Source organism: Ammospiza nelsoni, chromosome 8 (genome assembly GCF_027579445.1).
Source record: "Ammospiza nelsoni isolate bAmmNel1 chromosome 8, bAmmNel1.pri, whole genome shotgun sequence".
Taxonomy (NCBI): domain Eukaryota; kingdom Metazoa; phylum Chordata; class Aves; order Passeriformes; family Passerellidae; genus Ammospiza; species Ammospiza nelsoni.
The window spans coordinates 226,597-254,576 of record NC_080640.1 but is presented as its reverse complement, the minus strand read 5'-3'; the positions used below and the strand labels follow the sequence as shown (position 1 = coordinate 254,576).

The following is a 27,980-nucleotide window of genomic DNA, read 5'->3' as shown; positions in this document are numbered from 1 at the left end:
TTCTATACTTGGTCTATTTTTTATCATGGACCAACTAGTTTTAATAATTTTATGTGGTTTTCTCTACCTATGAGAAAAATGCAGCTTAAAATTTTTAACTTTATTAATAGAAGGTATCATCGATTCATACAAAAATGGCTTGGTGCATTTATTACTCACTTCTACATCTAAAAAATGAGTTTTAAGATGCCATAAGGAGAAGTTTAGGCGCTGCCAAACTACGTTATTTAACCTCAATTTGCTAGAGTTTATGTAGGGTGTAAGTGCCAGCAGTAGGGAAAGTTCCTAAAGCCTGTGGGGATTTGATTTTGCACAGGTGTAGCACAAGAACTGAGAGGAAAGATTTCAGAGAGTAAAATTTTACATTTGGTATTTAAAGCAAAGTCTTAGAGTAGCGATAAAAAAAATTACAGAAGTGTGAATTCTTACTTCCTTTTATTCATTGCAGCTGAAAATAGCTTTGAAGATTTAACAACATGCTTCTAAGTTTCTTTACAGTTCTAGATCCCGCTGAGTTTTACATAATTCTGTAAAGTGTCATTGTTTTTTTAAATTAGCTATCACTGCTCCTATAATCAGCCTGTACATTACTGAAATAAGTCTACTGCTCTATCTAGTCCACCTAAGATACTGGAAACCTACTGCATGTGCTTGTCTTCCAGTAAAATATACACCACAATTCATATTTAAATTTTAAAGTATCTTTTTTATGCATCATTATGCTAAAGGAAAACATATTTATCTAATAGTACCTGACTCAGTCCAGTGTAGTCGATTGTAGAGAAACTGTAGAGAAAAATCTCTGGAAAGAGAACTTATTCCTTCATCCTTAAATACACTCAGAGCTTCCAAAGGCAACTCCATCAATAATGTGTCCCCTAGTAATACCACAGACAATCCTAAATCCAGGGGTGTATCTAAGGAGATGTGACAGAACATGATTGAGATTTAGTTCTCAGTTTGTCTACAAACAATTGCAGTTAGATGCAAAAACCTGTTTCCTCCATTGTATGACACGTGAACTTCATTGTACTGTGGATTAAGTGCATTAAGAAAAAATATGTCTTTTTACATAATTACTCTTAAGATGTTGTCAAATTTCTATGCACTTGTTAACACCAATTCTTCAGAGGGAATAACATCCCTGAATTAATAACCAACCATCTCAGGTCCAAGTTCAGGTATATAAAACACATTCAGGAAAACAATATTTGGAAATGCAAAACTGCCACAGAAGTGATTGGTTACAAAAAATAGAGTTGTAAAGGCACTCTTATCCAATACTGTGTTGTTCTGTAGAAAAATTTTGTTTCTGTTATTTAAGGAAAAAAGTACTAAATATTATGATGGCAATATTTCTGCTCTACGGAGAAAGAGCGTATGCATGGGAGACAATTTATCCAGTTTTTGCAGATGTGTATTCTTGAGATGTGTTTAGAGACATACTGTAGCATTAGGTTTGTATGCAACTATCATCCTGTGAGAGTCCATAAAGCTAAAAGCAAAAAAAAAAAAAAAAGGACAAAACAAAGACATTTACTGATCTACCGGCTTAAGAAAGTTCCTTATTGTAGCTCTTCTCCTGAAAATTGGTTTGTGATAAAGCCATTCATTTAGGTGTCTACAGACTGTATGGTTTGGAAGACTCTAAATAAATGCAGAAGCATTGCTCCAGCATCTAAATCTATCTTTGAAAGTATACTGAAACATTTGACTTGATATAGAAAATAAAACAGAAAAAAACAATGCTAAAAAGCCTTTGTCCTCTCCTTGTTTTAAATAAAATTAAAATTTAAATTACTGGATTTTAGTATCAGTTCACACACATACACACAGACACACACACAACTCAAGGGAAGACATACCCTGCATTCCACCTTGTTTGGTGTCCTTATCTTTCACTTTCTTTTTTCCTGTTTCAGATGCTGAAACTGATACACACTGGGATTCTCTGGGAAGAGGAAATTATTGGAAAATATTACCAGCTTCAATTTCTGCATCACTTTCAATGAAATTTTACATAAAGGACACTCTCCCTTAGAATTTCCTGTCCTTTAGAAATCCCATCTTTAATCATTTTAATTATACTGTTGCATCTTGAGTTTCAACTTAAATATAACTTAAGCTGGAGAACAATGCTTCTCAGAAATGGCCATTTGTCCTTCACATTGCTCAGTCCCTTAGTCTGACATATCCTGACTCTACTCTCTTTCAAGACATGGAACCTTCATTCAACAGAGTATCCTTTCTAAAATCATTCCTTTATTTGAGGGACTTGAGTCACAGGTCTGTTTTCACAATTGATAATCAAAGTCAATATATCTTACCTGATAGCAGAAAAATCAAACTGTGACAAGGTTGGTTTCAGATACTCTTCCATCATTTCTATTATTTCAGAGAAATCTGATGTCAAATCAAGGTCACTATCACCTGTTTTCTCTGTTGGAGTCTTTCACACACACAAAAACAAAAATTAGAATACTTTCAATTGTAAACTGAAAGTCAATTCAAACTCCATTCTTGTTAAATACCATATTATATACACATTTTGTAATATTTTAAATCAGAGACTAAATAAAATAGTGTGAAAGATCATAAAATGGAAAATACAAATATAAGAAGTTGGTTTCAAAACTACTTTATTTCAAAATTTTGTACCAGCATTTTGCAAAATAACATTAGAATTACTAGAAGGTGTCAATACTTACTATTTAAACAATTAATATACTTCAGTAATTTCAATGGAAAATGGCAGAAAACTACAGCAGAAAGAAATTAGAATGTGTTCCTTCAAATAGTGAGAAGAAACTGTATAAGGACAACTTTAAGAAGTGAACAGAAACTGTATGAAGAATACAGAAGAAGCAAATGAAAGCATATGGAGAGATCAGTGGAGCCAATTAATTAATCAGAAAAGAAAACGGAGAAGAAGAAAATAGAATCATGCCGGAGAGATAGACATTGAAAACTGAGGTTTGTAAAATCAGCCTAGATGGACAAAAATCCACTAACTGAACAAACTCAACTAAATGGTGAAGAATGTTGCTATTAATGAATCAAATCCTCATCCAAGGCTTGTGTGGCTCAGTATAGGGTGCATGCATAAGTTCTGGGAGTTTAATTCATGTGCTTTTTAAAAAGCTAAGTCACTTGTTTTTTTCACCTGTTCAACGTGACACTATCTTAGCACCTTTTTTTTGACTTACCCAAATACAGCAATCTTTGCAAACTTGCCAGTACAACAAAGTCTGGCCATAGGCAAGAGAAAGTGATCATCAACACTTCAACCAACTGCAGTACTTGGTATCTTAACCGAAAGATGGTAACAGGATGAATAAATCAGAATTATAATTCAAGAACCAGATTCGTCAATGTGCAGGGTAACCCAGACTGTTACTGTACCCTGTATCTCTATGTGCACAAAATTGTCACTGTTCCTTTCAGGCCCTGCAGCCAGAACCAGAACCACAGGGCACGGGAGTGCCGACGCCTTGCAAAAGTCACCACCCAAGCAGAGCTCTCGCGTGCCGTCGCTCTCTCTCGCCTCTCTCCTGCCCCGTGGCCTTTGCTGTGGAGCTGAGGCAGTGCAGGAGGAGGCTCCCTTTTGCATTTTCTCTCGCATTTCTTTGGGAGGTTGCTATGAGAGCCTCCCCTCCCCGAGAGGCTGCATTTCACATCGCAGGAGTGCCAGTCTGCAGCTGGCACCCAGCGAGAGGGGCAGCCTGGCCCTGCTCTGTGTGCCACCCAGGGTGCCCAGCAGAGGTGAATCAAATCCTGCATTTCACATCGCAGGAGTGCCAGTCTGCAGCTGGCACCCAGCGAGAGGGGCAACCTGGCCCTGCTCTGTGTGCCACCCAGGGTGCCCAGCAGAGGTGAATCAAATCCTGCATTTCCCATCCCGGGAGTGCCAGTCTGCAGCTGGCACCCAGCGAGAGAGGCAGCCTGGCCCTGCTCTGTGTGCCACCCAGGGTGCCCAGCAGAGGTGAATCAAATCCTGCATTTCCCATCCCGGGAGTGCCAGTCTGCCGCTGGCACCCTGAGAGAGCAGCAGAGTGGCACAGGTCCGTGTGGCCACCCAGGGTGCCCAGCAGAGGTGACAAGGCAATGAGCTTCCCCAGCCAGCTGCCCTGCTGTCTGCTCTTGAGAGCAAGGCCCAAGTGCCCATCGCCAGAAATCTCTGAAATTTGGCCCATTTTCAAGTAAACTGATCTTAACTGCACCATTTTAATTCTGATTAACTACCGAACATTTCAAAGATCCTGAATGACAAATACAGCAACTGTAGCACAGTAAGATTAAATTCTGAAGCAGAGTACCAAGCGTACAGTAACTGTGAAGACTAGGGATGCGACACTTGGAACGAACTGAAAAATTCTGCATAAAGAATGTCTATCATATTTTTAGTACATGTTTTTCATCCGATTTTAAATATAAGGTACTAAAATATATTACCACATCTGTTTCGGAGACACGGTCTTTCAAGTTGTGAATAAGAGTTTGTTTAAGATGATTCTTCATCCTTTTGTCCTTGTAAAGATGCATTTTTTCCAACAAAATACGAAACGCATCAGGATTCACAGGAAATCGAGAAACTTTTGCCTGCACTGTTAAAAGAAGGATAACACCCTTGTAAGAGTATATTTGTACTTGAAGAAATGATTGCATAAACACCATCAGTCATGGCATTATTTAAAAATAAAATCTAGATAGATAAGCAGAAAACATATACAGATATGTACAATGAAAAAAACTCATTTATTTGTAACAACTTCAGCATTGAACTACAAACAAAAGTTATATAAATTGTGACTAGATACATGACATTTGATAATGAGACACATATTTACGAATTTATGTTCCTTGGCAATTAGGAAGAGTTAAAATTCTTTTTAAAAGTATCTAAAATGTTTGCTAACTGCAACAGTGAAAGACATGAGCCTTCTCATAACATCAGTGCAATGATTTTTGTCTCTTGAAAGTAAGAGGTACTTACCCAACCGCTGAGGGGGTTTTCCTTTCTGCTTTGCAGTACTTACTTTGGGCACCTCAATCAATGAACTGTACAACTGTGATCTGTGGAAACCAGAAAAGAGCTGAATAGATTATTTGACTGTCTAGCCTTGTTTATATGACTCAGATTTATTAGATGAGTAATTACTGCCCTCTAATTTAATGTGCTCACAAATACTCTCATGATGCAGTAACTACCCCCACCCTGGATGCAAAAACCTGCAAATTCTAGCTGGAACAAACTGAGAGTGGTAAGGGAAATTCTTTTATCACTGTGTAACCAGTAAGGTAGATTTCTATTTGTCCCATGACAAGCGTTAAAGACCTTTTAAATTGGTGAATGCTCTCATAGTCAGTTGCTCAATTTATGAGCTCGTTTATTGCAGCTAATTAGGCTGCTATAATCAGATAATTAGTGGCTTTATAAAGCTAAACATGACCCCTTCTAACATTTCCAAGAGCATAAGCAATAAAAGCAGGAAACTCTCAATAGAACTTAGGAATCATATTAAGAATGACTTGAAACCTTTCAAGTGACTCTGGGGATTTGAGAGATAATTAGGAAAATGGGAAGAACAGAAAACATAACATTGAGCCACAGGCAGTTTTATTTATATATTAATTAGTTCATTATCCTAAAATTTAAATCCATCAAAATTAGAAGTGAAAGGCAATATTCAACCACATAAAAAAGACTATATTTGTAACAAACAGATCAAAATTATGAAATTTTATACCTGTCTTCTGAATGCTGGAGAATAACTATGCAGAAACTGGATGGCAATTCATCCACTATATTAAAATGTTCAACAGGAATACAGAGGTTTCTCCATGCCTGTACAGTAGTTCAAAAGCACTATTATTTTCATAGACTTTATAAATGCCATTCTCAGTTCTTTCATTAGAAAACTGATAGTTATTCTAGGAAAGAATGTACTCAAAGTCCACACACTCAGCAGAGGTGCCAGGACAGTAGGCTCTGTCTGAGCAAGAGGAAATTCTGGCACAAGCTGTCCAGATGGGGCCTCCATTTCTGGAGATAATGCAAAAGCCATCTGGACGTGGTCATGGGCAACAAGCTCTAGGTGGCCCTTGCTTGAGGAGGAGGGGTTTACAAGATGACCTTCAGAGATTTTCTATAACCTCAACCATTCCATGATCATGTAATTTTTGTGCAGTGCAGAAGAACTTATAAATATTATTTAAAACAAATAACAAATACTGTATCTTAGTCCACTCTCCATACCAACATGATCTTTACGGCCACTACACAGTTTCTGAAGTTAAAATGCTATCAAACAATAGCAGAGTATTAGTAAAGGAAATGATAGAATAATTCATAGTAATGTTTACTTTTGAAAAAAAGTTTTGCTAGAGACAGTTCACCAACAAACACTGTATAAAATTGTATTTGGTTTACACGGCAAGATGTTGATAGCAGGGGAAGGTGCAGCGGTGGCTCTTAGAATCTCAGAATTTTTCAGGTGGGAAAAGCCCTCAGGGACCATCAAGTTCAACCACTCTCTCAGCACTGCCAACCCACCACCAACTCATGTCCTGTACACACACATATATCTCTCTGTGTGCATTTATATAACACATAATAGACCCCTAATAAGTAGCTCAGAAATTACCACTGAATTAGCAGTCAGCTGCTGTTCCACACATTTTAGAAGATCACTTGTGTTTCTGTTTTGTTTTAACTGATTCTGCAGATGCAGCAACGCTGCCAGCTGAGAGCTGCTCGTGTTGGACGTAGCAGTTAGAAGGATATTCTTCATCATCACAGACATTGAACAACTCTGCAAAATTTTTACATCTGTTTATTTGCCTTCACAAAAATAAAATTAATAAATATATAAGCTATGTTTTTATAATATATATCTATGTTGAAGAGAAGCTCTCTACCTTGAAAGGTGAGATGAACCAGTAGAAGACTTCTGTTTGTTTTTACAGATTAATGTAAACAGTCTGACAATAAATAAGGAAGATTTCTTAAATACAAATAGCTGGAATTAATTTATTTGTCTGCATTTACCATCAAGGTTCCTGCATTTAGTCATCTAAGGTCTACATGGAATGGTAAATACTGTGTTCTTAGCTTAGCCTTTCAAGTAAGCTGAGTCTTTTCTGTTTCTGTGCTTTTCTGTTTCTGTGCCCATCATACCACACAGCAGACTTCTACAAAATGCAAAATAATGGGTAAGACGATTTAAACTTTTCTTTCAGCAAACATACTAATCCTGTCATTTGAACTGGGAAAGGTGGGTTATTTGTTCCTGATACAGGGAATATAATCCCTACAGATTTTCTGCATCTTTTCTTTGATGGAGGCACATACTCATATGCATACACCTTCAAGCCATCTATGGGACCATGCTGTGCAGGCATCAATCCGAGAAACTGAACGTAAACTGAATTACCCACTGCAAAATAATGATTGAACAAATCCAGAGAAACATTTTTAAAATTATTTGTTAGGGACGGATGAAATTATTTTGTGGCAATGTCTTATCTTTGCTAATGACAATATAGTAATTTATTCCTACTAAAATTTTTTTATGTATGCAATCATCAATGAAAATGTCAGGTCAAACACAGCAGGTGATAGAATTGTTAACAAACCACTGATCTGATGTTCTGAGCTTGGCAAATATACCATATATTTGATGACCTATATTACACTCTGGTTCTTACATGTGGAACCCTACATGTGCTCTCTATGGCCAATTTTCAGACTATGCAAATACAGTTTCATTTTTGCAGCTTCAAACATCCTCCCACTGAAAAGCAGCACAAACATTGGCTGCCTTACCTGATGAAGTGCCAAATACTGGCTAGTTAAAATTGGATCAAACTGTTGAAAGCATTCAGCCATTTCCAAACTAGCAAGAGCCAGTACATCAGTAACATTATAATTGAATGCAATAGCCACAGACTGCAGCAAAGCCTCATTGGATTGAGAAAGATACTTTTGAGCCATCCTTTGTTGTGTCTAGATGACAAAAAATAAAAAGCTTTATATTAAAATTGGTTAATATTAAGGATTTGTTATACATATACTGATTATAGCATGTTAGAGAAGATAAATATTGCTTTTTAATGAGCAATTTTAAATTATTTTCCTTTTAAGGCACTTAATGTATGATCAAAATATGCAAATACTGATTAATTTTTAGCAGACTTGAACATCTGTTTTACAACATTAAAAAATACTTGGAATAACAAAGAAACTTCTTTTAATATAAAAGGTGTACTCAGCAGAAGAGACTTTAAATTCAAGGCAATATGAGCAGTTCAGAACCAAGGATCAATACAATTGTTTCTTGGACAGTTAACATATTTAGTCCAAATGAACCCACACATTTCTTACCCCAGGTATTTATTGATTTTACTAGCAACACAAACTGTACATTCCCAATTCCTTATGTGCTTTCAACAGCAGTAATTAACAGAGATCAGCTCGCTGAATTTCACAAAGGTTTTGTGACTGAAGTAATTTCTTTATTTGTTCCCAGTCTGCAAAATGTTATGCTCCCTTAAGAAGTCATATCTGTGAGGCAGAAAGAAACTGCCTGTGCATTCAGTCCTCGTTGCTACATGCTCAAACAGTGGGAAACCACTGAAGGAGAAATTATTTCTTTCTGAGAGAAACTGGATAAGCTCATTCAGGAGCTCCCACACAATCGACTGAGGAGCAGGACTGAGCTACACAGCAGAGAGTGATGGAAAGCTGTTTGTTGGAAAGTGTTTCGTAGGTTTTTTTGTTTTTAATATCAAGTTTTTGTTACAACATTTCCATTATCAGTTTAAACAGAACTGATAAGTTGAGTATTATTCCATAAAAAGAAAGCACTCAAAGTCTAATGCAAGCTCATAAAGTAATATACCTTTAATTCCTGTATTTTCCTCCTATATTCATCATTTTGACATTTATTAGTTGATAAACCACTCTCTGTCATGTCCTGTTCACTGCATTCTGCTGAAGTCAGCGAAGATTTTCTGGTGTCTGATATAGCATCTTCCTACCCATCACAGTTAAAAAAAAATGAACAATTAATCACTCCATTAAGTAAGGCAGGCTTCATTTCTTTCATGAAAGCTTTTGTGGAAACTGAATTAATCTTAAAAGAAATCACTATCTTAATTCCTTCACGGTAAGAGATTTAGTAATACTATCAACCATCAAAATTTCTTAGTGTTATGAAGGCAATATGACCAACATAAACTAAAAAAGCCCCCCCATACAACTTCTGAGAGTTTGACTTTCTCATATTTGTCCTCCACTCATTTCTTCTGAAAACTTTAATTCATCACTGAATGTATAATGCCTCTATCAATTCTCCTTTTTTCACAAGGGTTCTTACTGCAACACAGAAGCAACTTGCAAACCCAAACTTTTAACCTGCAAATCAATACCTGATTGCATGGATTCACAGACCGTACCTCACTCACCCTTTAAGGCATTAGAGGAATTTTTCTATCTCTCTTTTGAAAATGTTGTAATTAGCATACCTCACAAACAAATCAAAAATTAGCTGCACGAGGATAGCATGCAGGCAAAAATATGTTTTTGAAATTACTCATTTTACAATCCATTTTTATTACGGCTTGCATGCAGTATATAAAACCTAGCCCTACATAAAGAGTAGCTGTTATACAAATGTATATAAAAATATTAGAGCAGATAAACTTTACACAGAAAAATAAATTTAACTGAAGAAAAGAATGCATACCGTAACATTTGGCTTCCAGTAAATCTCTGAATATATGGGATCTACATTGATGGCAAGTAAATGAAGTGTTTTTCCACTTAAATACAGGCATTTGGATTCGATGTTGGGACAGCCTTTGCAAAGATTCTGTATGTTTGCCAACTGAGCCAGTGCAATATGAGCCATGGTGCGTTTCATACACTTCCAATCCTGGTAAAATACATATTTATATTTATTTGCTCATATACCCCCACACAGACAGAAGAATGCATTTTAAAAAAATGCAACACATATGTATTCACATACACATTCATATGCTAAATGTGATTATACTTTCAACTACAAATGAGCTATCTTTAATAGATGTACGAATTCATTACCAACTGATTAAGAAAAAAAAGTTCAATGTGACATCCATAATCAAAGTTCAACCAGTGCCAAGGAAAATGTGGGATAAGGGCAGGGAGGCCAGCAAACCATCCCCAAGACTGAAACCACACACTTCAACCTCCGTTGCTACAAAACTACATGACTGCTCTGGGAACCCATTTCCTCAGTAGCGGAAGAAGTTGTGCTATGGAAAACCTTGTTATACCTTTTATGCAAGTCATAGGACTAAACATTTTGTATTACCTGTTCTATTGCATCACCTTCAATGATGATTTCCTCCATAAATTCATGAAATGATTCTTCTCCCAGGTTTATAAACTTTTTTTCAGTAATGACAAGATGAAAAATATCCAAAAGAATTTCCACAAGATTTATTTTTCTAAGGGCTAGTTGTCTCATTAATGGGATACTAACATTTTTACTCTGAAATACAAAAGAAAATACAATTTTAATTTCAAATATTTTTGCAAATTAACCTCATAAGAAGTTAGAATATTGTATTTATTTTAACCACAGAAACAAACATTTTAGCATTACCACCTTGACAGAGAAGAAATGTTGCAATGAAGATATTTAAGTAATTTAAAACAAAAATTTCAATGATGTCAAATACATCACAAGGCAATCAAAGTAGCTCCATAGAGTAAGAGCAGCTGGGTTTTTGTTTTTCATGTTTTATATACCTGGTACAAATATGTAATATCTAATAATGCTACATACACACTAGCAAAGTAGGCTGCAGGCTTTCATTATGCAAAATACACAATTTTGAAGACAGATATTCTTTATAATGTTTTGTGAAGATTTTTTGTTTTTCTTGAGAAGAAACACATTTTAAGGAATTTTAAACTTTCAAGTATTTAGCAAATTAAAAATATCTCCAAATTTATACTTTTTGCTTTTGTAGCTATTAGATAAATGCCAGAATTAAATAAACTTGACAAAGACCAAACAAATCCTCTCTTCATAAATTTTCAAATGTAATTTCTTTTGGCACGCAATTTTTCCTTCTATATACAAAGAATGTTTATCGTTACAAGAAGATAAATCCTGGAAGCCCCAAATGAGATTATCCAAGAATAAGTGAATATTACAACTAAACTAGGTTTCCTTTCCACTATTAAGGTAAAAAAAGCCAATACCTCATTAAATGCAAATAAACTACAAACATTATGAAATACTTCTTCTGTTTTGGATACTGCTCTCTGAGCTAAACTATAAGCATCTAAATAGTGACTGTGTTTGTTTCTTTTGTTCCTTTCCTGCTTGGCAGTCTTCCTGTAAAAAAAAACAAAAAACAAAAAACAACAACACCATAAACTCAAAAGAACTAACATAAGAAAGTGCTTATTTTTACAGTATCAACACTGTTGAACATACATAATAAAATAATGAATCAATTAATAGATCAAATAGCTTAATTATACATAAAAAATTATTAAATTTGTATTGTTTGTATTGTATTTGTTTTTGAAATGTACAAAAATAGGATAAGTGAACCTTTACAAGTTATTTTTCCAAGGTCTTACTCTTAGAACTGTACGGCTGCAATGCAAGAAGATGCCAAAACTCAAAGAGAAGAAAGGCAGATCATATTCTAGAAGATGTTTTTAGCAGGAACACAATGGCAGTATATCAGGTACAAAACATATCTCAGTGGTTTTAAGGGGTGCCTTGCAGACAGCTGGGATTCCAGCATACCATGTTATGCACTTTTACTATTGCAGCAGTTTCTAGAAAAACATTGACTTGGTTTGGAAAGACAGGTGTCTGCACCTTTCAGGAGCCTCCCCTGAAATGGAAAATATAAACACCCCCCCTCTCCAAATTGCTATAAATTTTAAATTAAGGGGCTCTCAGGCAAGAAATATGAGAGCAGGAATAACAGTTCTTTAATAGGGAAGAATATAAAAAGATAAAATAAACAATGCAGTAAACTAAAACAACGCTGCCAGAGTCAGAACACAGCTTGACACCCTGTGGGTCAGGCTGGTGGCAGCAGTCCCACTGGAATTGTGGCTCAGCCCTCCTGCAGTGTCAGGGCTGGCTCTGTTGGAGCGGGGGGATCTGTAGAGAGGGATGGATTCTTCCTCTGAAGATCCAGTGGGAGAACAGGCAGCTGCTGTTCCTCTGGGAATCCAGTGGAGAAGCTGTGCTGGTGTTCCAGAATCTCCAGATTATATCCAGGTAGCAATGCTTGGCTCCTCCCTCTGGGCTCACATCTCCCAATGGGATGCTGTAGTTCTTATCACTCATGCAGAGACATTCAATAGCTGTTATCAGCAAATGTCTCCCCAGAGGGAGGAGTGGGTGTGGAAGAGATAAGGAAAACTGCCCACTTGACAGAAGACAACTGCCATACACATGGCAAATTGAATACAATTTGCTTTGCAATCCAGGACAAACATTTCAACAGTAAGAATTGCAAAAGCTTGTAAATACTAGAGAATGATTGGTGTGGCTGCTAAAATATGTCTACAAATGGGAAGTCAAAAATCTGATTTAAGAGACACAAAGACTTTGTTTTGACCTCAAAAGAGAACAGAAGAGAACTCTCCCTTCAGTGTAAACAATTTTTGATTTTACAGTATGTTTCTGAATACAGAACACATGAGGAATGCAAACAGATATCTAGCACCAATATACAAAATCTAACTATGTTATCTGCTCTTTTCCATCTTAATTAGACTATAAAAAGTAAACAAGACACTTCATGGACTAGTTTAACCTAAATAAATTTTTTCAGTAGAGGTATATTCGTACCAACAAATATTTGCACATTCCAGCAGTATTTCAGCACTGTAGTTTTTATGCCCATGATGAAGAAAGTCCTGCTCACGTTGAAGTAATTTATTGTAGGATTCCTGTAGAATGTGTGGCAGCTGAGCAGAATTGGCATCTATTGTCATATGATCCTGGGCAAAATGTATCTGAATAAGTGTTTTTCTGGAAAGAAAAATGAAATACAAGATAGCAATCAGAAAGCACAGGCTTTTTGAGAACAAACACATTTCTCTCTGCCTTCCTTTAAATTCTAAGAAGTCTACAAAAAGTACCACAGTTGTGTGTTTTAAAATTATAGTAATTCTGAAAAAATGCAAATATTATATTTTGAGATTAGAGAAGAGGTATCACTTGTTCCATGTATTTAATTATTCCATCTTCCTCCTAATCAGTCTTCTAAGAACAGATGAACTGAGACTCCAAACAGTCTTCCTTTTCTAGAAAAGCTTCCCATCTATGGAAAGACAGGAGTGTAAGTGTTGTACACTCACCCTTCAACACATTTTAAGGTCTCTGTGCTTGTATTTCAGTATAACTGAAATAATTGTTTAGTTTCACCAAGAACAGGCTTCTTGGTTCACGTTGAGAGCAGAAGTCAATACTGTAGACTGCAGTAGTGTTGTGGGAGTGTTCAAACAGGTACCTCTGCACAGGCAAATATACACTGCACCTTTAGGTAACCTGCACTGCAAGCTATGCACGATAGGCTGTGGTGTCTAGTTTACCAACACAACAGGTAGTGGGGCTACATGCAAGCATTTGAGAAGGAAATACGGAATTTAGGAAAGAAATTGAAATTTTAAAAAACCAAACCACCACATAAATTACTTAGAACAAAAATATTTGAGAATTCACAGAATTTGCCATACTAAAATAAGAAAGCATTGTAAAAAGTACATATATTTGCAATGTAGCTGCATTTTAGAAGCTGGGCATATTTTAGAGAAAATACAGCTTACCTGGCTTCAAGGGATGCAATCAAAAAACCCAATTCTGATTGTCTGCCAGGTCTCTTCAACAAAGTAGATCGAAGCACACTTACAGTATGTTCCAATATCTCACAAGCCTGCAGGTAACACCAGAATTTTCATAATTCTATTTATGTCTACAGATAATAATAAACATTAATTTAGAAAGCTTAAATTTTGTACACAACATGTTAGTTATCCTGAAGATGGCTAGCTCTTGATAACTGTAAAGTCTAGAAAGTTTGAGTTACAGAATCACAGAATCACTGGGTTGGAAGAGACCTTCAAGATCATCAAGTCCAACCCAGCCCCAACACCTCAACCATAGCACCAAGCGCCACAGCCAGGCTTTTTTTAAACACATCCAGGGATGGTGACTCCACCCCCTCCCTGGGCAGAACATTTGAGTACTTGATCACTCTTCCCAAAAAAAACCTTTTCTTAATATCCAGCCTATATTGCCCTTGGCACAGCTTAAGACTCTGTCCTCCTCTCTGTGTTATGATCATACTTTGATGATTACATGAATGGTGCACATACATACAAGGAGAGAAGATGGAGCCAGATTCATCTTGGAGGTACACAGCAAAAGACAATAGGAGTTTAGTCAAAATCAAAATAATCCCTCTACATGACACAGCCTTGAACAGTTTATCAAGACAGGTTAGATCATCACAGACGTAAGACTTTATTTATGCTGAAACTCATGATAGTTAAGGGTTTAACAGTAAATGGATATTTTGATGTTATAGGGCTTTAGTAAAAAAAAAAAAAAAGTGTTACAGAAGTATCTTCCAGAATCTAGAAATAATATTTGTAAAACTATTTGAAACACTTGGGAAGGAAAAGCATAATAGAAAATAATACTGATACAAAATAATCCAGTTAAGAGAATCAGATCTCTGGGAGTTTAGTCATACATACTAGATTATAACTGGTTTTATTGCAATAGGAGAACATACAGCTTATCATAAAAATATTCTAAACTTCTGTGGGTAGAATCTCATTCTGATTGTCCTGCAGCTGTTTGGAACCTGTAATTAATGTCTGTTATATGCTCAGAGAAAACAACAACATTTAACTACATTTAACTATATTTAACACCTAATTTTGCTTTTATTGAAATGGAAAGGCTGTAATATTTCACTGAGAGAGAGCACTGCTGAAAAAAACCCCAAACCACAATCTCCAAACCCAAAAAATTTCCTTACCATGCTCTGTTTTCCTTCCCCCTCTTCCTCTAGAATTGCTTCTGTTAGACTAAGGGTACTGTTATACCAAAATTGTTCATCTCCTCCCAGAAGCTGTGCTTTCTCAAGGAGTGCTTTAGCTTGTCTGTGGTTTCTTTCCAGGTTAGCCAACACAGCAAGTAAGTACAAGCACTTTGACATATCAGATAGGGCCCTCAGCTCCTAGAAAGAGAGAGATGTGTTCTACACACTAAAAATCCACTACTGCTATTCATATTTTTGTCTGTCCATATTTTGTATTAACCTTAAAGAATTAAAAAGTGAATGCTATTTCCCCAAGAATCTGCTGAACTTCTTAGTTATTCCTTATGGTACATCTACTTCATATTTCTTTCTGTTCCTGTACCTTCTATTTCACCAGTCAAATAAACTGTTTTTCTGCTATTATTTAGTAAGTATATATCTGCTAGTGTTTGTCAGTGTCTGATGAAGAAATGTGATGATGAAAGATTTTTTTGTCAACAGTACAGATACACTAGAGATCCAGCAAATTCACAGTGTTGCTTTACACTAGTTATAAGCTATGTAACTGGTCCTGTATAAGGAACAAATATTGTATAATATTTGTGTACTAGCATACAGACATAGAGGATTCTGTTGACGAATTACAAAATTAAAATTACTGTCCTCACTAATGTATTTTGAGCTTTCCTCAATATACAATGCTTAATTAATGCTTTATAAAGGGGCATGTATTATTCATGAATATCATTCATATATTATTATTCAAAGTATTCATGATTGTACTAAATTTACATAGGCTGTGTTTTCTTACAGGAGAAAAAATAGTACACAAAATAACAGGATATCAATTACACTTTAAGTAAACGTTTTACTGCAATTATTATATTTCAAAAACTTTTATAATGATGCACAGGGCTAAAGTGGAAAATGTTAGATATAGGGAAAACATCTGTAATGTATAATCCTTCATAATAATGAGATGATACGAATCTGTTAGGTGGAACATATGGACACTTATTTCAGATCTGCCAGAACTCTAGGAAATAATTTCAGTTTTATCAAAAAATTGCAGTCAATCCATAATGAAGATCAAAATTAAATAATCAGACTTTCAAATGATCAAAATATTGAGAGGATGGGACTAAATGCTCTCTCTCTCTTCTGAACAAACCTTGAACTTTTCCCACCTATTTAAACAAATAAGGTCGAAATATACCCATATCTTCCAAGGCTACTGCAAAGCAGACAGAAAGGCTGACACTACTTCAGAAATGTATATAACCTTCAGACAACTCCCATAAAGTTGGACTGAAATGCCATATATTTAAATGTACATATTACATATGTTGAGAAATTGGTTTGGGGTGGTGGGAGAAGGCTTGGCTTTGCAGTTCGATTATTATTACTCCAACAAATAATTGCATTTTCCCTACACATGTTATTAGTGTTTCTTTTTCTATTTAATTTGTATTGTACCTGAGCTGCAGCATGGGCCTCTGAAAGCAGAAGCCTTGCTGGTTGATATAAGCCTAGCTGAATTAGTACTTCAGCTTTTTCAATCCACAAGCGAGGGAAAGAAAGTGCACTCAGTCCTTTTCCTGTTACTGCATTTACCTCAAAACCCTGAAAAAAATCAGAGTATTACATCTTCATAAATGTCAAAAAGCCTAGACAGAATACAAGTTGTTAGCTGTGACATCCCACACCTCAGCTGTATTTGTATTTTCTAACTTCAAAATTTAACATTATATTACAAGAACAACAGGTAGTTTATGAGATTTGGATTTTACAATCCTCAAAAGGCATTGAACTAGTAAGCAGATACTATTTAAACTAAGTGGATGACAGATTACCTACTTCAGATATGCTGCTGTCACAAAGTTGACTTTTGGTAATAACTAAAACTAAAAGAGGAATACTTTTTACAACAGCTAAAAGAGGTGAATTGAGAGGGATTAGTAATTAGAAATACAATGCACAAGACTGGGAAAAATATACAAAAAGAGCAAAATGGTGTGATGACAATCCAGACAGCATTGCCATAATAAAGAGCAAAGTGAAGGTAAGCATTAAAGAATCAGTAAGGCAATTATCTTCTTAAAAAAGAGACAGGAAAGAGCTGAAATACTGGCATGCCCTTAAAACAATATGTAAGCAGAAGCAAAACAGTACATGCTGATGTAATGGAGAAAGAAGAGAAAAAACAAGACCAAGAGTGAATACAGTATCTTTTTTGCTTCTCAGTCTTTTTAATCCATTTGCATTAGTCCCCAAATCCATTTGCAGGAAAGTAGTTTTACTTTGTATGAATAAAGATTCCAATCTTGTTTCTCCTTGATATAAATAGTATGCCAAGCAAACCTCAGCTTCAGATGATTGCTAGCAGAATTTAGATAGCATGCACTTTTTTATTATTTTTGTGTTCATATATTTCTCAAGTATTATCTAAAAACAAACTAGCAAGTGCATTAAAAAAGGGAAAGAGTAACTTAGTATAGAAACTGAAGGAGAAATAAAAACCTTTTCCCTTGAAGTAAGGACATTCTCATTCCTACTACCATTAAGCTGAGCACTTTCAAATAGTACTTTTCTTTCTTCTGTCTTCATGCATACATTTTTTTCTTTTTCCAGTGCAATCTCTTGCCTACACCTAAATCACAGGAACAAAAAAGTAAACTCAAGTATATTTGAAATAGAATACATAACAAAGTATTAGTGTGTTAGGAGTCCTTACCATATACTACCCTGTAGATAAACACTAACCAAACTTGCACAGAATTTTAGGGCATAGCTAATATACCACAGGTGTGTTCCAAGATAATTTTTTGCCCTGTTTTCCCCCAACAACACTCGTTAACTGTAGGGAAAACAGTCCCAAATAAATACCCCCTCAGAAGTGAAAATACATACATTGCTTGCTCTAATTCACTAATGTATACGTCTCCAGCAGCTTTCTCATGATACACAGATGCCTGATTCAGTTTTAAATCTGAGCATATCAGGGCAATTCTACAAATAAAAAAGAAGAAATGTTTAAGAAACAACCTGAATCCTTTATATGTTGCTTCATATAAGTACATTATATATACATTGCACATATTCCTCCTTTGTCAATCCTACCTTCTCATGTCTCGATTAATGCTGGCAATAACAAAGATTGTAAATAAAAGCAGGGAAAATTACCTATAGACAGAGGTCACAGAATCAAAGAATAGTTTGGGCTGGAAGGAACTTCTAAAGATATCTTATCTTTAGATGATCTTTGTGAAAGATGCCCTTGCATCCAATCTGACCTGGAACACTTCCAGGGATGGGACATCCACCAGTAGGCCCAGTCTAGTTCATCAAACCTGTATCACTCCAGCTTAATGCCAAAAATTATGTACTAAAACTACAAAAATATTTCTATGGTTTCACAATAGCATGCAACCACTTCCACCCTGCCCCTCCATGCGTATGTGCTAATCTACTTTTCTGTCCTGATTAAAGAGTAATATATTCCTACACATCTGTCTAATCATATATAGACATCAGGTCATAGATATATATAAAATACCATGAAATAAACACAAGTCTTGAGGAATCAACAAAAAAAAAACCTGTCTGGCAAATCTTTGAATCTGGTGAAAATAATTTCCTACCAGAAAGTCCCTTTTAGTCTTGTAAGAAAGCAACTCAGTAATCAATTGGCAGAGAAACAGGTATATTTGTATACATGAACATCTACTCTGCTCGATGGAATCAGTTTCAGGCATTTTAAAGGTTCATTATGTGGTATTTCACAAACCATCAGAAAATAAGCAAACAATTATTGCTTATGACCATTACTTATTAAGCAATCATGATTTAATACCTACCAAAAAAGCATTATAAAATGCTTTAAGTAAAATAGCAAGAATTTCAAAAGCATGCATATTAAATACTTTTAAATCACAACTTTTAGGGGTTAGTATCCATAAAAAATAACATAATTTTGGTCACAAAGACAAATCTCTCTATGCACTTACCAGGGCAACTTCTTTGTGCCCTTATGGTGGAGAATTTATTTTTGATGCAAATAGGGAGTCTGCCTTTTGAATACTTAACAGATAAGACTTTTACAGAAATTTGACTTTGTTTTTTTCAGTTAGATGACAATAAGGCATTTCGAAAATTTTTCACATGAAAGTGGTGTGACTTCATAATCTCATATGTTTTCCACATGGGAGATCATTTTTTGTAACAAATAAATTTAGTGGCTTTGATTCCACAAACCTATTCACCAAAATTCTATTAAAATGCATTAAAAAGAAAAGAAAATAAATAAAAATCCATTACAAATATAAAACAGTAAGTCACAAAAAATTCTTATTACTATTGTTGAGATATTAATGGATGGTCCACTCCATTCAGTTTCTCTTTTATTTAAAATAAATAAAGGATACAAACCGAAGGTGATAGAGATCAGACAGACTTCTACACTCCAGCACTTCACTAGCAATAACTTCAGCTAGCTGAAAGACTGGAAGAGTCAAGTGGGGGCAAAAAATTTTCTGTAGTTCTTTTGATAAAAGGTCCATAAAATACAAAGTGCAAGTCTGAAAAGAAATTTTTTAAAATTCAGTCAGTATAAACTTAATTTTGTAGAAAATAAATTTTAAATTAATGATTACATCTTCAGTTCCAAAATAAACTTGAAAAAAGGCATAAAGAAACTTTCTAGAGGAAAGAGCAGCAAGGTACACAGAAAGTTGGCAAATGCCTTCTCGAAGTTAGCTTCATTTCAGCATGCAGAGAACAGGCTAACACCTTGAAGTATTAATGAATACTACAATACAAAAGTATTTGAGACAACTGTCTGAAAACACACAGACAGAAAAACTAAAATAAAACCATTTTCTGGTACTGATTTACTCCTAAATAGTAAATGCTCTAGATTTTTGAGGAGTATACTTACAGGTTTTGGGAAATTATCCCAGTGAATACCATAACTATTCGTTTTCTGTTTAAAAGTATCTCTGATTTCATTGGGACAGTCATACTGGGCCCATTCTTCCACATTTTCTGGTAAGTAATCAACTGATTCTTTCCCTTTAGGTTTCTCCTTTGAAACTTCTACCTATAATAAAAGCAAGAACACTTATGAGATCAAACTAGCAATCCTATTGGTGTTAAATATTCAGCTAAAAATTGAATACATTTGCTTAATGTCCTTTGAAGTTTTGTCAAATTTGGGGTGGTTTTTGCATCTCTAGACTGTGGGTTTTACAAAACAGCAGCGTCTTGACCAAGGCAACAAACAAAAGAAAAAGTATTTGTAAATTCATGATATCTCAAGACTGTGATCAAGAGTAGAGGAATGATCCACAGATTCACAGAGAAATTCTCCCCAGGTTATGAGAGTCGGCACAGTAAAGCATCTGAACTATTCACCAAATGAGCCCAGGGAAACACCTCTAAGAAAGAGAGGGTTGTTTTAATTCCACATAAACGTGGGTCTTACTTGTTTCTCTTTCTTTTTGTCCTTGTCTTTTTTAGGAGTTTTTGACTGCACTTTCTGATGACTTGTAGGTTGTGTTAAGAATGCTTTTGTAATAATCCCTGATGCTGACAATGATACCTAGATTATAAAAAAATTACATTAAATTAATTTCAATTTGCAATATTAATAACAATAATAATCTCACTTTCCAGTAATAGTTATTATCCACTGCAAGTCAGTATCTACAGCTATTAACAATTGTCACATATAGTCTGCTTGCATAATAGTTTTCTTCAGTAAAATAACAATTTCAGAGACTCCCGGATGCTTGAATTTTTTGTACAAGCATGGCAATGCAATTAAGCAGCAGAACTGTCAAAAGACAAGATCATCTCTTGGATAAATACTACAATACCTTTTTTTAACTTATATGGTTGAAAATGCAATTCTTTTTTTTTCCAAACCATTAGTCTAACCAGCTTCATTTTCTACAAGGGATGAATTTTATAAGGAGGTAATCTGCAAAACAGCAAAGTCACTCTGTACTCCTTCTGGGTCAGTCTTTTACAATGCTACTACTGAACATTATATTAAAAAAAATTCTAAATATTTAAGCATACAAAAGAATCAACCAAAACTTTCTCTGTACAAGCAGGAGCACAGATTCTAATTTTACCTAAAATTAAAAAGAAACAAAAAAAAAACCCAACAACAAACAAAACCAAAACCAACCAAACAAAAAACTAACCAAACAACAACAAAACAAAACCAAAAGCCACATTAATTTGAGAAGACTAATATGTTTTGCTGGAGGAATCAAGAGTAGAATACAAAATACGAAGCAAAAAATAATGCTGGATACTCAAAACAAAATAAAATTTCAAATAAAAGGTGACACATCTTTAAAAAGTCAGAGGCAGCTGATTTTTTTGTAAAATATTTTAAAATCTTCTACTGACCTATTTATGGAGTCCTAACACTAAAGAGCCTGCTTTCAAGCAGATGTCCGCAGTCAGGTCTGCTTTACTTTGTAAAGCCAAAACAAGGCATCCTGAAGTACTTTAATTCCCTTAATACCACATGGTTCTTTTCTCATAATACTGTTCAGCTGTAAATATGATTCTTAAAATTACTATCATTATCTTACAACTGGCACTGATGGCAGCATCAACTCTAAGTTTTAGTTTTAATAGCTTATTCAAACAGTAGTACTCTCTTCAGATAGTCTTTTCCCCTAGTAAGATGCACAGTCAAGTGCTGGATATTAAAAGTTACGCTTGTGTAAATTTGAAAACACCAATATTCCATTTTTACTTTGCAAATTCCTGTCTCACATCACATGTTAAACTGATTTTTATTTTATTTTAAATTCTTGCTCATAATTACCACAAATAAGTGGTAACAAGTTGCAGGCTTTCACTAATAATTGGAGTAAAATTATACACAAGCCACAGCTTACCAATCTACTTGGTAGGTCCCAACTGAGACTGTTCCTATAATGATTTGTTGCATTACTATTATCAAGTACATATTTAGTCCCTTCAAATATTTACTTTACTTAACATATAATTGTTTTCCTATGATCATTGCTGTGATTCTGAATAGCCATTTCAATTGGGCATGTCTATGAGAAGTGAAGTATATTTGATAGATTTGAAATGCTCTAATTATGAAAAAGTAATTAGAGAAATCAATCAGTGAACACTGCCAGATTCCACAATCCTTTTCAGTCAAATGACAGTCCTTTTGACTCAATTTCATGAAGGTCCACCTTCAGAACTGACAGAAACGTCTTCAGTATGTATTCTGCCACTACTGAGATTCCTTAGCAAATTAAAAAATACAAAATTTGAGAACATATTGCACAAAACATATGAATGGACTCCTGAGAAACAACAGCCCACTGCTTTTACCCTTAGTGCCTCCCCTCCATTTTCCTGAGAGAAACAATTTTCTTGTTTAGTCCTTAAACCTGAGAAAACACGCTAACTGCACCATACAACAGAAAACCCTAAGGGCAAAGCTAAACACCAAATTAATAGCTGCTACCATAATTACATGAGGAAATGTGAAATATACTAGCTACATTATTATAACACAATGCAACATATAATCTCATATAATCGCACCTGCCAGATACGGATGATACAGGCATACGCCATCAAACAGTGCTGCTGATGAAAAGAAGATCCATGACCAGAAAATATAGCCATTAATGTCTGTGCTCTAAACAAAGCTTCCAGTTGTTTAATATTACTCAAATCTTCCAAATTCATTTGGGATGTGGTACCATTTGCTCCATTGTCCATCTTAGCATTTTCTGTAGGCAACAATTCTGGTATAGCATTGCTTTCTGTTAAAAAAAAAAGCAGCGAACACATGCTCACAGTGACAGCATTGTAAAAATGCATTTAAAAGTTAAAATTTCTGAATTGAAAATGAAAATACGTAGGGGAAAAAAAGAAAAATGGAAATCCATCTGCTAAAGATGTTCTTGTTAAAGTGATGCAATGCTACTTGCGCCATGTTTTTAATCAACAATGAAACAGTTCTGTATAATAAATGATGTAAGCCTGATAGAGAAATTAAATCCGAATGAGGCTGGCCCAGATGATCTTCTGAGGTTCCTTCCAACCTGGGCTGTTTTATATTTAAATCTAATTTCCCTTATTATAATACTTGAGTTTCCATTAAGAGCTTTGCAATGACAGTAATCATAAGCAAACTGGTGAAAGTGGGTGGGTTACAGAACTAATAAAAAACCACTCTTTGCTGGGCTCACAACGGCCTGCATGGCTGGGCCCAGAGAGTGGTGGTGAATGGTGCTGCATCCAGCTGGCAGCCGGGCACCAGGGGTGTCCCTCAGGGCTCTCTGCTGGGGCCAGCTCTGATCAATATCTTTATCAATGGCATGGATGAAGGGATTGAGTCTTTCATCAGTAAGTTCACAGATAACACTAAGCTGGGATCGCGTGTTGATCTGCTGGAAGGTAGGAGGGCTCTGCAGAGGGACCTGGAATGGTTGGATGTTTGGGCTGAGTCTAACAGGATGAAGTTTAATAAATCCAAGTGCTGAGTACTGCATTTTGGCCACAATAACCCCCTGCAGCATTACAGTACGGGGACAGTGTGGCTGGACAGGGCCCAGGCACAAAGGGCCCTGAGGTGCTGGTGACAGCCGGCTGAACGTGGGCCAGCAGTGTGCCCTGATGGCCAAGAAGGCCAATGGCTCCTGGCCCGGATCAGGAATGGTGCGGCCAGCAGGAGCAGGGAGCTCATTCTGCCCCTGTATGGGCACTGCTGAGGCTGCACCTTGAGTGCTGTGCCCAGTTCTGGGCCCTCAGTTTGGGAAGGACATTGGGATGCTCAAGCATGTCCATAGAAGGGCAACGGGGCTGGTGAGGGGCTGGGAACACAAACCCTGTGAGGAGCCCCTGAGGGAGCTGGGGGTGCTCAGCCTGGAGAGAAGGAGACTCAGGGGTGCCCCCATCACTCTCACAGCTCCTGAAAGGTGCCTGTGTTCAGCTGGGGCTGGGCTCTCTGCAGCAGCACTGACACACCCAGAGCACACAGCCTCAAGCTGCACCAAGGGAAATACAGGTTGGATATTAGGAAAAAAAATTTTACAGAAAGGGTGATAAAGTTCTGGACTGTACTCCCCAAGGAGTGGGTGCAGTCCCCATCCCTGGGTGTGCTTAACAAAGCCTGGATGTGGCACTGGGGGCCAGGGCTTAGTTGAGGGGTTGGGGCTGGGTTGGACTCGATGATCCTGAAGGTCTCTTCCAACCCAGTGATTTTGGGAATTCCATAAAAACTTAAATTACCATAGGACTGTAAAAAAAAAAAAAAAAAAAAAAAAACAAACCAAAAACAAAACCACTAACAGAAAAGTATGAAGAGAAGGTTGTAACTGTTACTAATCAACTGTGTGATAGAGACACTGCATATTTATCTTTCTCAATGAAAATACCAGAGGTACTCATCTGATCCATGTCATGCATCCATGCAAGAAAACCCAGCAGAGCAGATGTTCATTAATGCCACACTGGACAGTATAGTTCCAGAAATCAGATACTTTTTCCCCAAATGAGTATCAGAATTCTATCCTATCAGAATAGGTCACTACGGTCATACCAGTAAAAGTGGATATTTGTGTGAAAGGAGCAAGGAATTCTTACAGTTACAAAGTAGTTGAAGCCATACATCTCTTTGAAAGTCATTTTTGAAAAATTAATGCTAAGATACAGCCAAGGAAAGGGTAATGGACTTAGATACCCAAATCTTGCCATAGAAACTATTTCCTTCAGTTTCATCTGTCCCTCCATGAGAACTCACTTGAAGCAAACTGTCCAACACAGCTTTCTGGTAGCATCTCACATCTCAGGAATCCCTGTGAATCCCTGTGTTTATTTGTGAATTCACACAGAATTCACAAATAAACTGAACTTGCATCGAATAAATGACAGTAGGTGCACAAGAAAATACAAGCAAACTTGTGCCATTCCTTTTAATAACTAAGCTGCAAATTTAAAATCTCACTTGTGTTTCCTGCTGAGAAATTGCTCTGAAGAAGAAACACCCATTACATACCTTCATCTTGTGAGGATTGCATAGGGAATTTCATACAAAGCAGAAGATCTATTGCCCACTGCAGAGGTTTAATAGCGTCATTGAGGGGAAACTGATTACAATATAAGCATTCAGCAAATTCCATCAGGTAATCAACTCTCTGCCATTCATCTTCTTGTTTCTATAAAAGTAATAAAGGAGTTAATTTGTATTTGTTTATGTAAGCCATCAAAATTATATTCTAAAGTTTCATGTAGTCTTAACAGAAGCAAAAAATAATAATTTGACATCAAGCAGTTTTATTGGCATCAGAATTATGATAAACAGAATGCAACAGGAAACTCCACCACCAGTTAAATCTTCATTTTATTAAAACCGCTTACTACTCTTAGGCATTTTTCTTTGGAAGAAATCAATGAAAATTTTACTGGATATAAACATTCAACCACAGAGAGTCTTCCTACTGAAGAGTAATCTCAAAGTTATAAAAAGCAGTTGTCAAGTATATGGCCTCCCTACCCATTCAGGAACTTGCAGTCCTATGAATCACTTGAGAAAAATCGTTCTATCAGCATGGGAACAAACAGAAAGAACTGACAAACCTGCAAGGCAATGATCGCATTTTGAAAACAGCTTAACTGTCCAACAATACTTCTGGAGACCGTCACCAAGTGTCGCCACATGTGTGACAAGTAATCTTCACTTTCTTGACTGGCTTTCTGAATGGCCATGGTAAAATTGCATCCTGATCCTGCCCTCACTGTAGCCATAAGTTTGAAAATCAGGCTAGAATAAAGATCAAACAAATTACAAATTACTTGCATCTGTACCTGTAAAGTTACTTTGTGAGTAAGACACACATACTAGCTCATATCTGTAACAGTACAAAGATGCAAAATTTATAAACTGGCATAAAAGGGCATGAAACCAACTCAGACAAGATTATATAAGCAGTATCCTAGATAATTTTGTTTCCATTTAATGAAGAAGGGTTTGCAGTTAGGAAAACTAAAACTTCTGCTATATAGCCACACTTCATGCATCTATTTGCTTGGGAAGTAAGATACTACTTTTATATAAGTTTTTTAAAAATTAAATTTACAAGTATTAAATTTACAAGTATTAGCAGATTAACAATAGGAAGCACTGTTTATGTGTGTCTTTTTCATGGAAAAGACACAAGAATATTTTGTGTTGCAAAGACAGACTGCTTAAAAGTAATCATAATACTTTCCCAATGTATATAAAATGAAAAATACTCAAAAGTCTTATACTTCTTAAGAACCAAAATGCTTATTTTAATAAAAATAAGTCAACTAGCTTACAGTTTGTGTCTTGTCTGAGGCAAAACTTGGATAGCTTCATCTAGCATTTTTAGTGCTGTCTCCCAGTCAGCTTTATCAGCATAGATGTGGAATAATAGACCATATAAGGAGGTTCTTAATGCCAGATCTTCCTCAGCACCTTTGAAGTATATTCAAATTATTTATTAATATACTGCAGAATTAGAATAATGATTACAAAATACTGGGTTTCTTTTATTACCAGATCAACAGAAGGAAGAACATGCCTGGGAGAAAGCATCCAACTGATAACCCAATATTTTGAAAATCCTTTGTAATCCACTGATGCAAAGGACATGTATCTTTCTTTCCCTTAAAAAAAAATGAAAAACAATAAACATCAAAACACACACACAAAAAAAAAACAACACAGAACCCCCTCTATCTATCAGTTAACATATGTCTCTAAGTATCACTGAACTTTTGTTTTGCCTGTGAACCAGTCCATATCAGACATGAATAGTATCTTCATAATAGTTACCTGCAACTTAAAGTTTCTTCACCAGATGAAAGCCACAAGCATTTCTCCAGAGTGAGTCCTATACTACAAACCCAATACAAAAATAACCAGACTTAGAAATATTAACTTCCTTACACTCATTAAATAACATTAGATCCTGAAGTGCTCTCAGAGAGTCACAGAGCAGCTGAGGTTGGCAGAGATCCTACAGAGCTGTCTGCCTACATGCCTGCCTAAAGCAGGCTCCACTCCTCACCTGTGAACATTTGACAATCGCAATTCTCACCCAAAGGTCAAAGATCTGCTGTTTCCTTCTCATCTACACCACAACTCTGCATCTTCAAAGACAAAATAACTGTCCAGTTTCTCAAATAGATTCAGATATGACACACTAACCATTAAATACATGTAGGATGATGCTAAATGTTAACCAAACCGTAGCCACAACATTTGGGAAGTATTACATTAGCATCATCAAAGGTTTATCAGATTTGGTCTAATAAGCATTTACTTCCATGAAGGCACAAAGTTTGTCTAATTCAGTGTGTCACCTAGAGGGATTGACAATGGAGCGGCTGCACCGACGGACACCAACTGCAGATGCCACCCACTTGGATTTCTGTAAGGCCTTTGATATGGCCTCCATAACCTTGCTGCTACTCAGCTGGACAGATAGAAGTTTGATGGATGGATAAGAATTACAGTCACTGGCTCAGTGTCCAAACAGCTCAGTATCCACAGAAACCAGTTACAGGTGGTATGCCTCAAGGGATACCAATACCAGGGATACTGGAACCAATGTTGTTCAAATCTTCCTTGCTGACACAGCAAGGGGATTGAGTGCACCTCCAGCAATCGGCTGATGACGCCGAGGTGAGTGGTGTGGGAAGGGATGTCACCTAGAGGGACTGACATGCTCAATGAGTGGCCCAAGGCAACCTTTAGAAGTTCAACAAGATCAAGTGCAAGGTCCTGCACCTGAGTTAGGGCAAACCCCAGTATCAGTGCAGCCCAGGGGATGAAACAAGAGCAGTCCTGTGGTGAAGGATTTGGGAGTGCTGGTAGA

General features: G+C 36.2%; 1 protein-coding gene across 1 annotated transcript in view; it reads right to left on the bottom strand.

The window, feature by feature from the left end:
• CFAP46 (cilia and flagella associated protein 46) overlaps positions 1-27,980 on the bottom strand; it is a 75,525-nt gene that overhangs the window by 10,642 nt on the left and 36,903 nt on the right. The window contains exons 28-53 of the mRNA XM_059477043.1: positions 26,682-26,766; positions 26,437-26,575; positions 25,714-25,897; positions 25,133-25,292; positions 22,672-22,895; positions 20,564-20,680; positions 20,018-20,179; positions 19,510-19,658; positions 17,992-18,090; positions 17,602-17,731; positions 16,558-16,704; positions 15,079-15,279; positions 13,859-13,965; positions 12,879-13,061; positions 11,258-11,393; positions 10,359-10,538; positions 9,747-9,935; positions 8,901-9,035; positions 7,826-8,005; positions 6,645-6,812; positions 5,748-5,845; positions 4,994-5,073; positions 4,453-4,604; positions 2,328-2,449; positions 1,866-1,951; positions 753-917 (exon numbers count right to left, since the gene is read on the bottom strand). Of these exons, the coding sequence (XP_059333026.1) occupies positions 753-917; positions 1,866-1,951; positions 2,328-2,449; positions 4,453-4,604; positions 4,994-5,073; positions 5,748-5,845; positions 6,645-6,812; positions 7,826-8,005; positions 8,901-9,035; positions 9,747-9,935; positions 10,359-10,538; positions 11,258-11,393; positions 12,879-13,061; positions 13,859-13,965; positions 15,079-15,279; positions 16,558-16,704; positions 17,602-17,731; positions 17,992-18,090; positions 19,510-19,658; positions 20,018-20,179; positions 20,564-20,680; positions 22,672-22,895; positions 25,133-25,292; positions 25,714-25,897; positions 26,437-26,575; positions 26,682-26,766 (3,778 nt within the window). The remainder of the gene's footprint in view (positions 1-752; positions 918-1,865; positions 1,952-2,327; positions 2,450-4,452; positions 4,605-4,993; positions 5,074-5,747; positions 5,846-6,644; positions 6,813-7,825; positions 8,006-8,900; positions 9,036-9,746; positions 9,936-10,358; positions 10,539-11,257; positions 11,394-12,878; positions 13,062-13,858; positions 13,966-15,078; positions 15,280-16,557; positions 16,705-17,601; positions 17,732-17,991; positions 18,091-19,509; positions 19,659-20,017; positions 20,180-20,563; positions 20,681-22,671; positions 22,896-25,132; positions 25,293-25,713; positions 25,898-26,436; positions 26,576-26,681; positions 26,767-27,980) is intronic.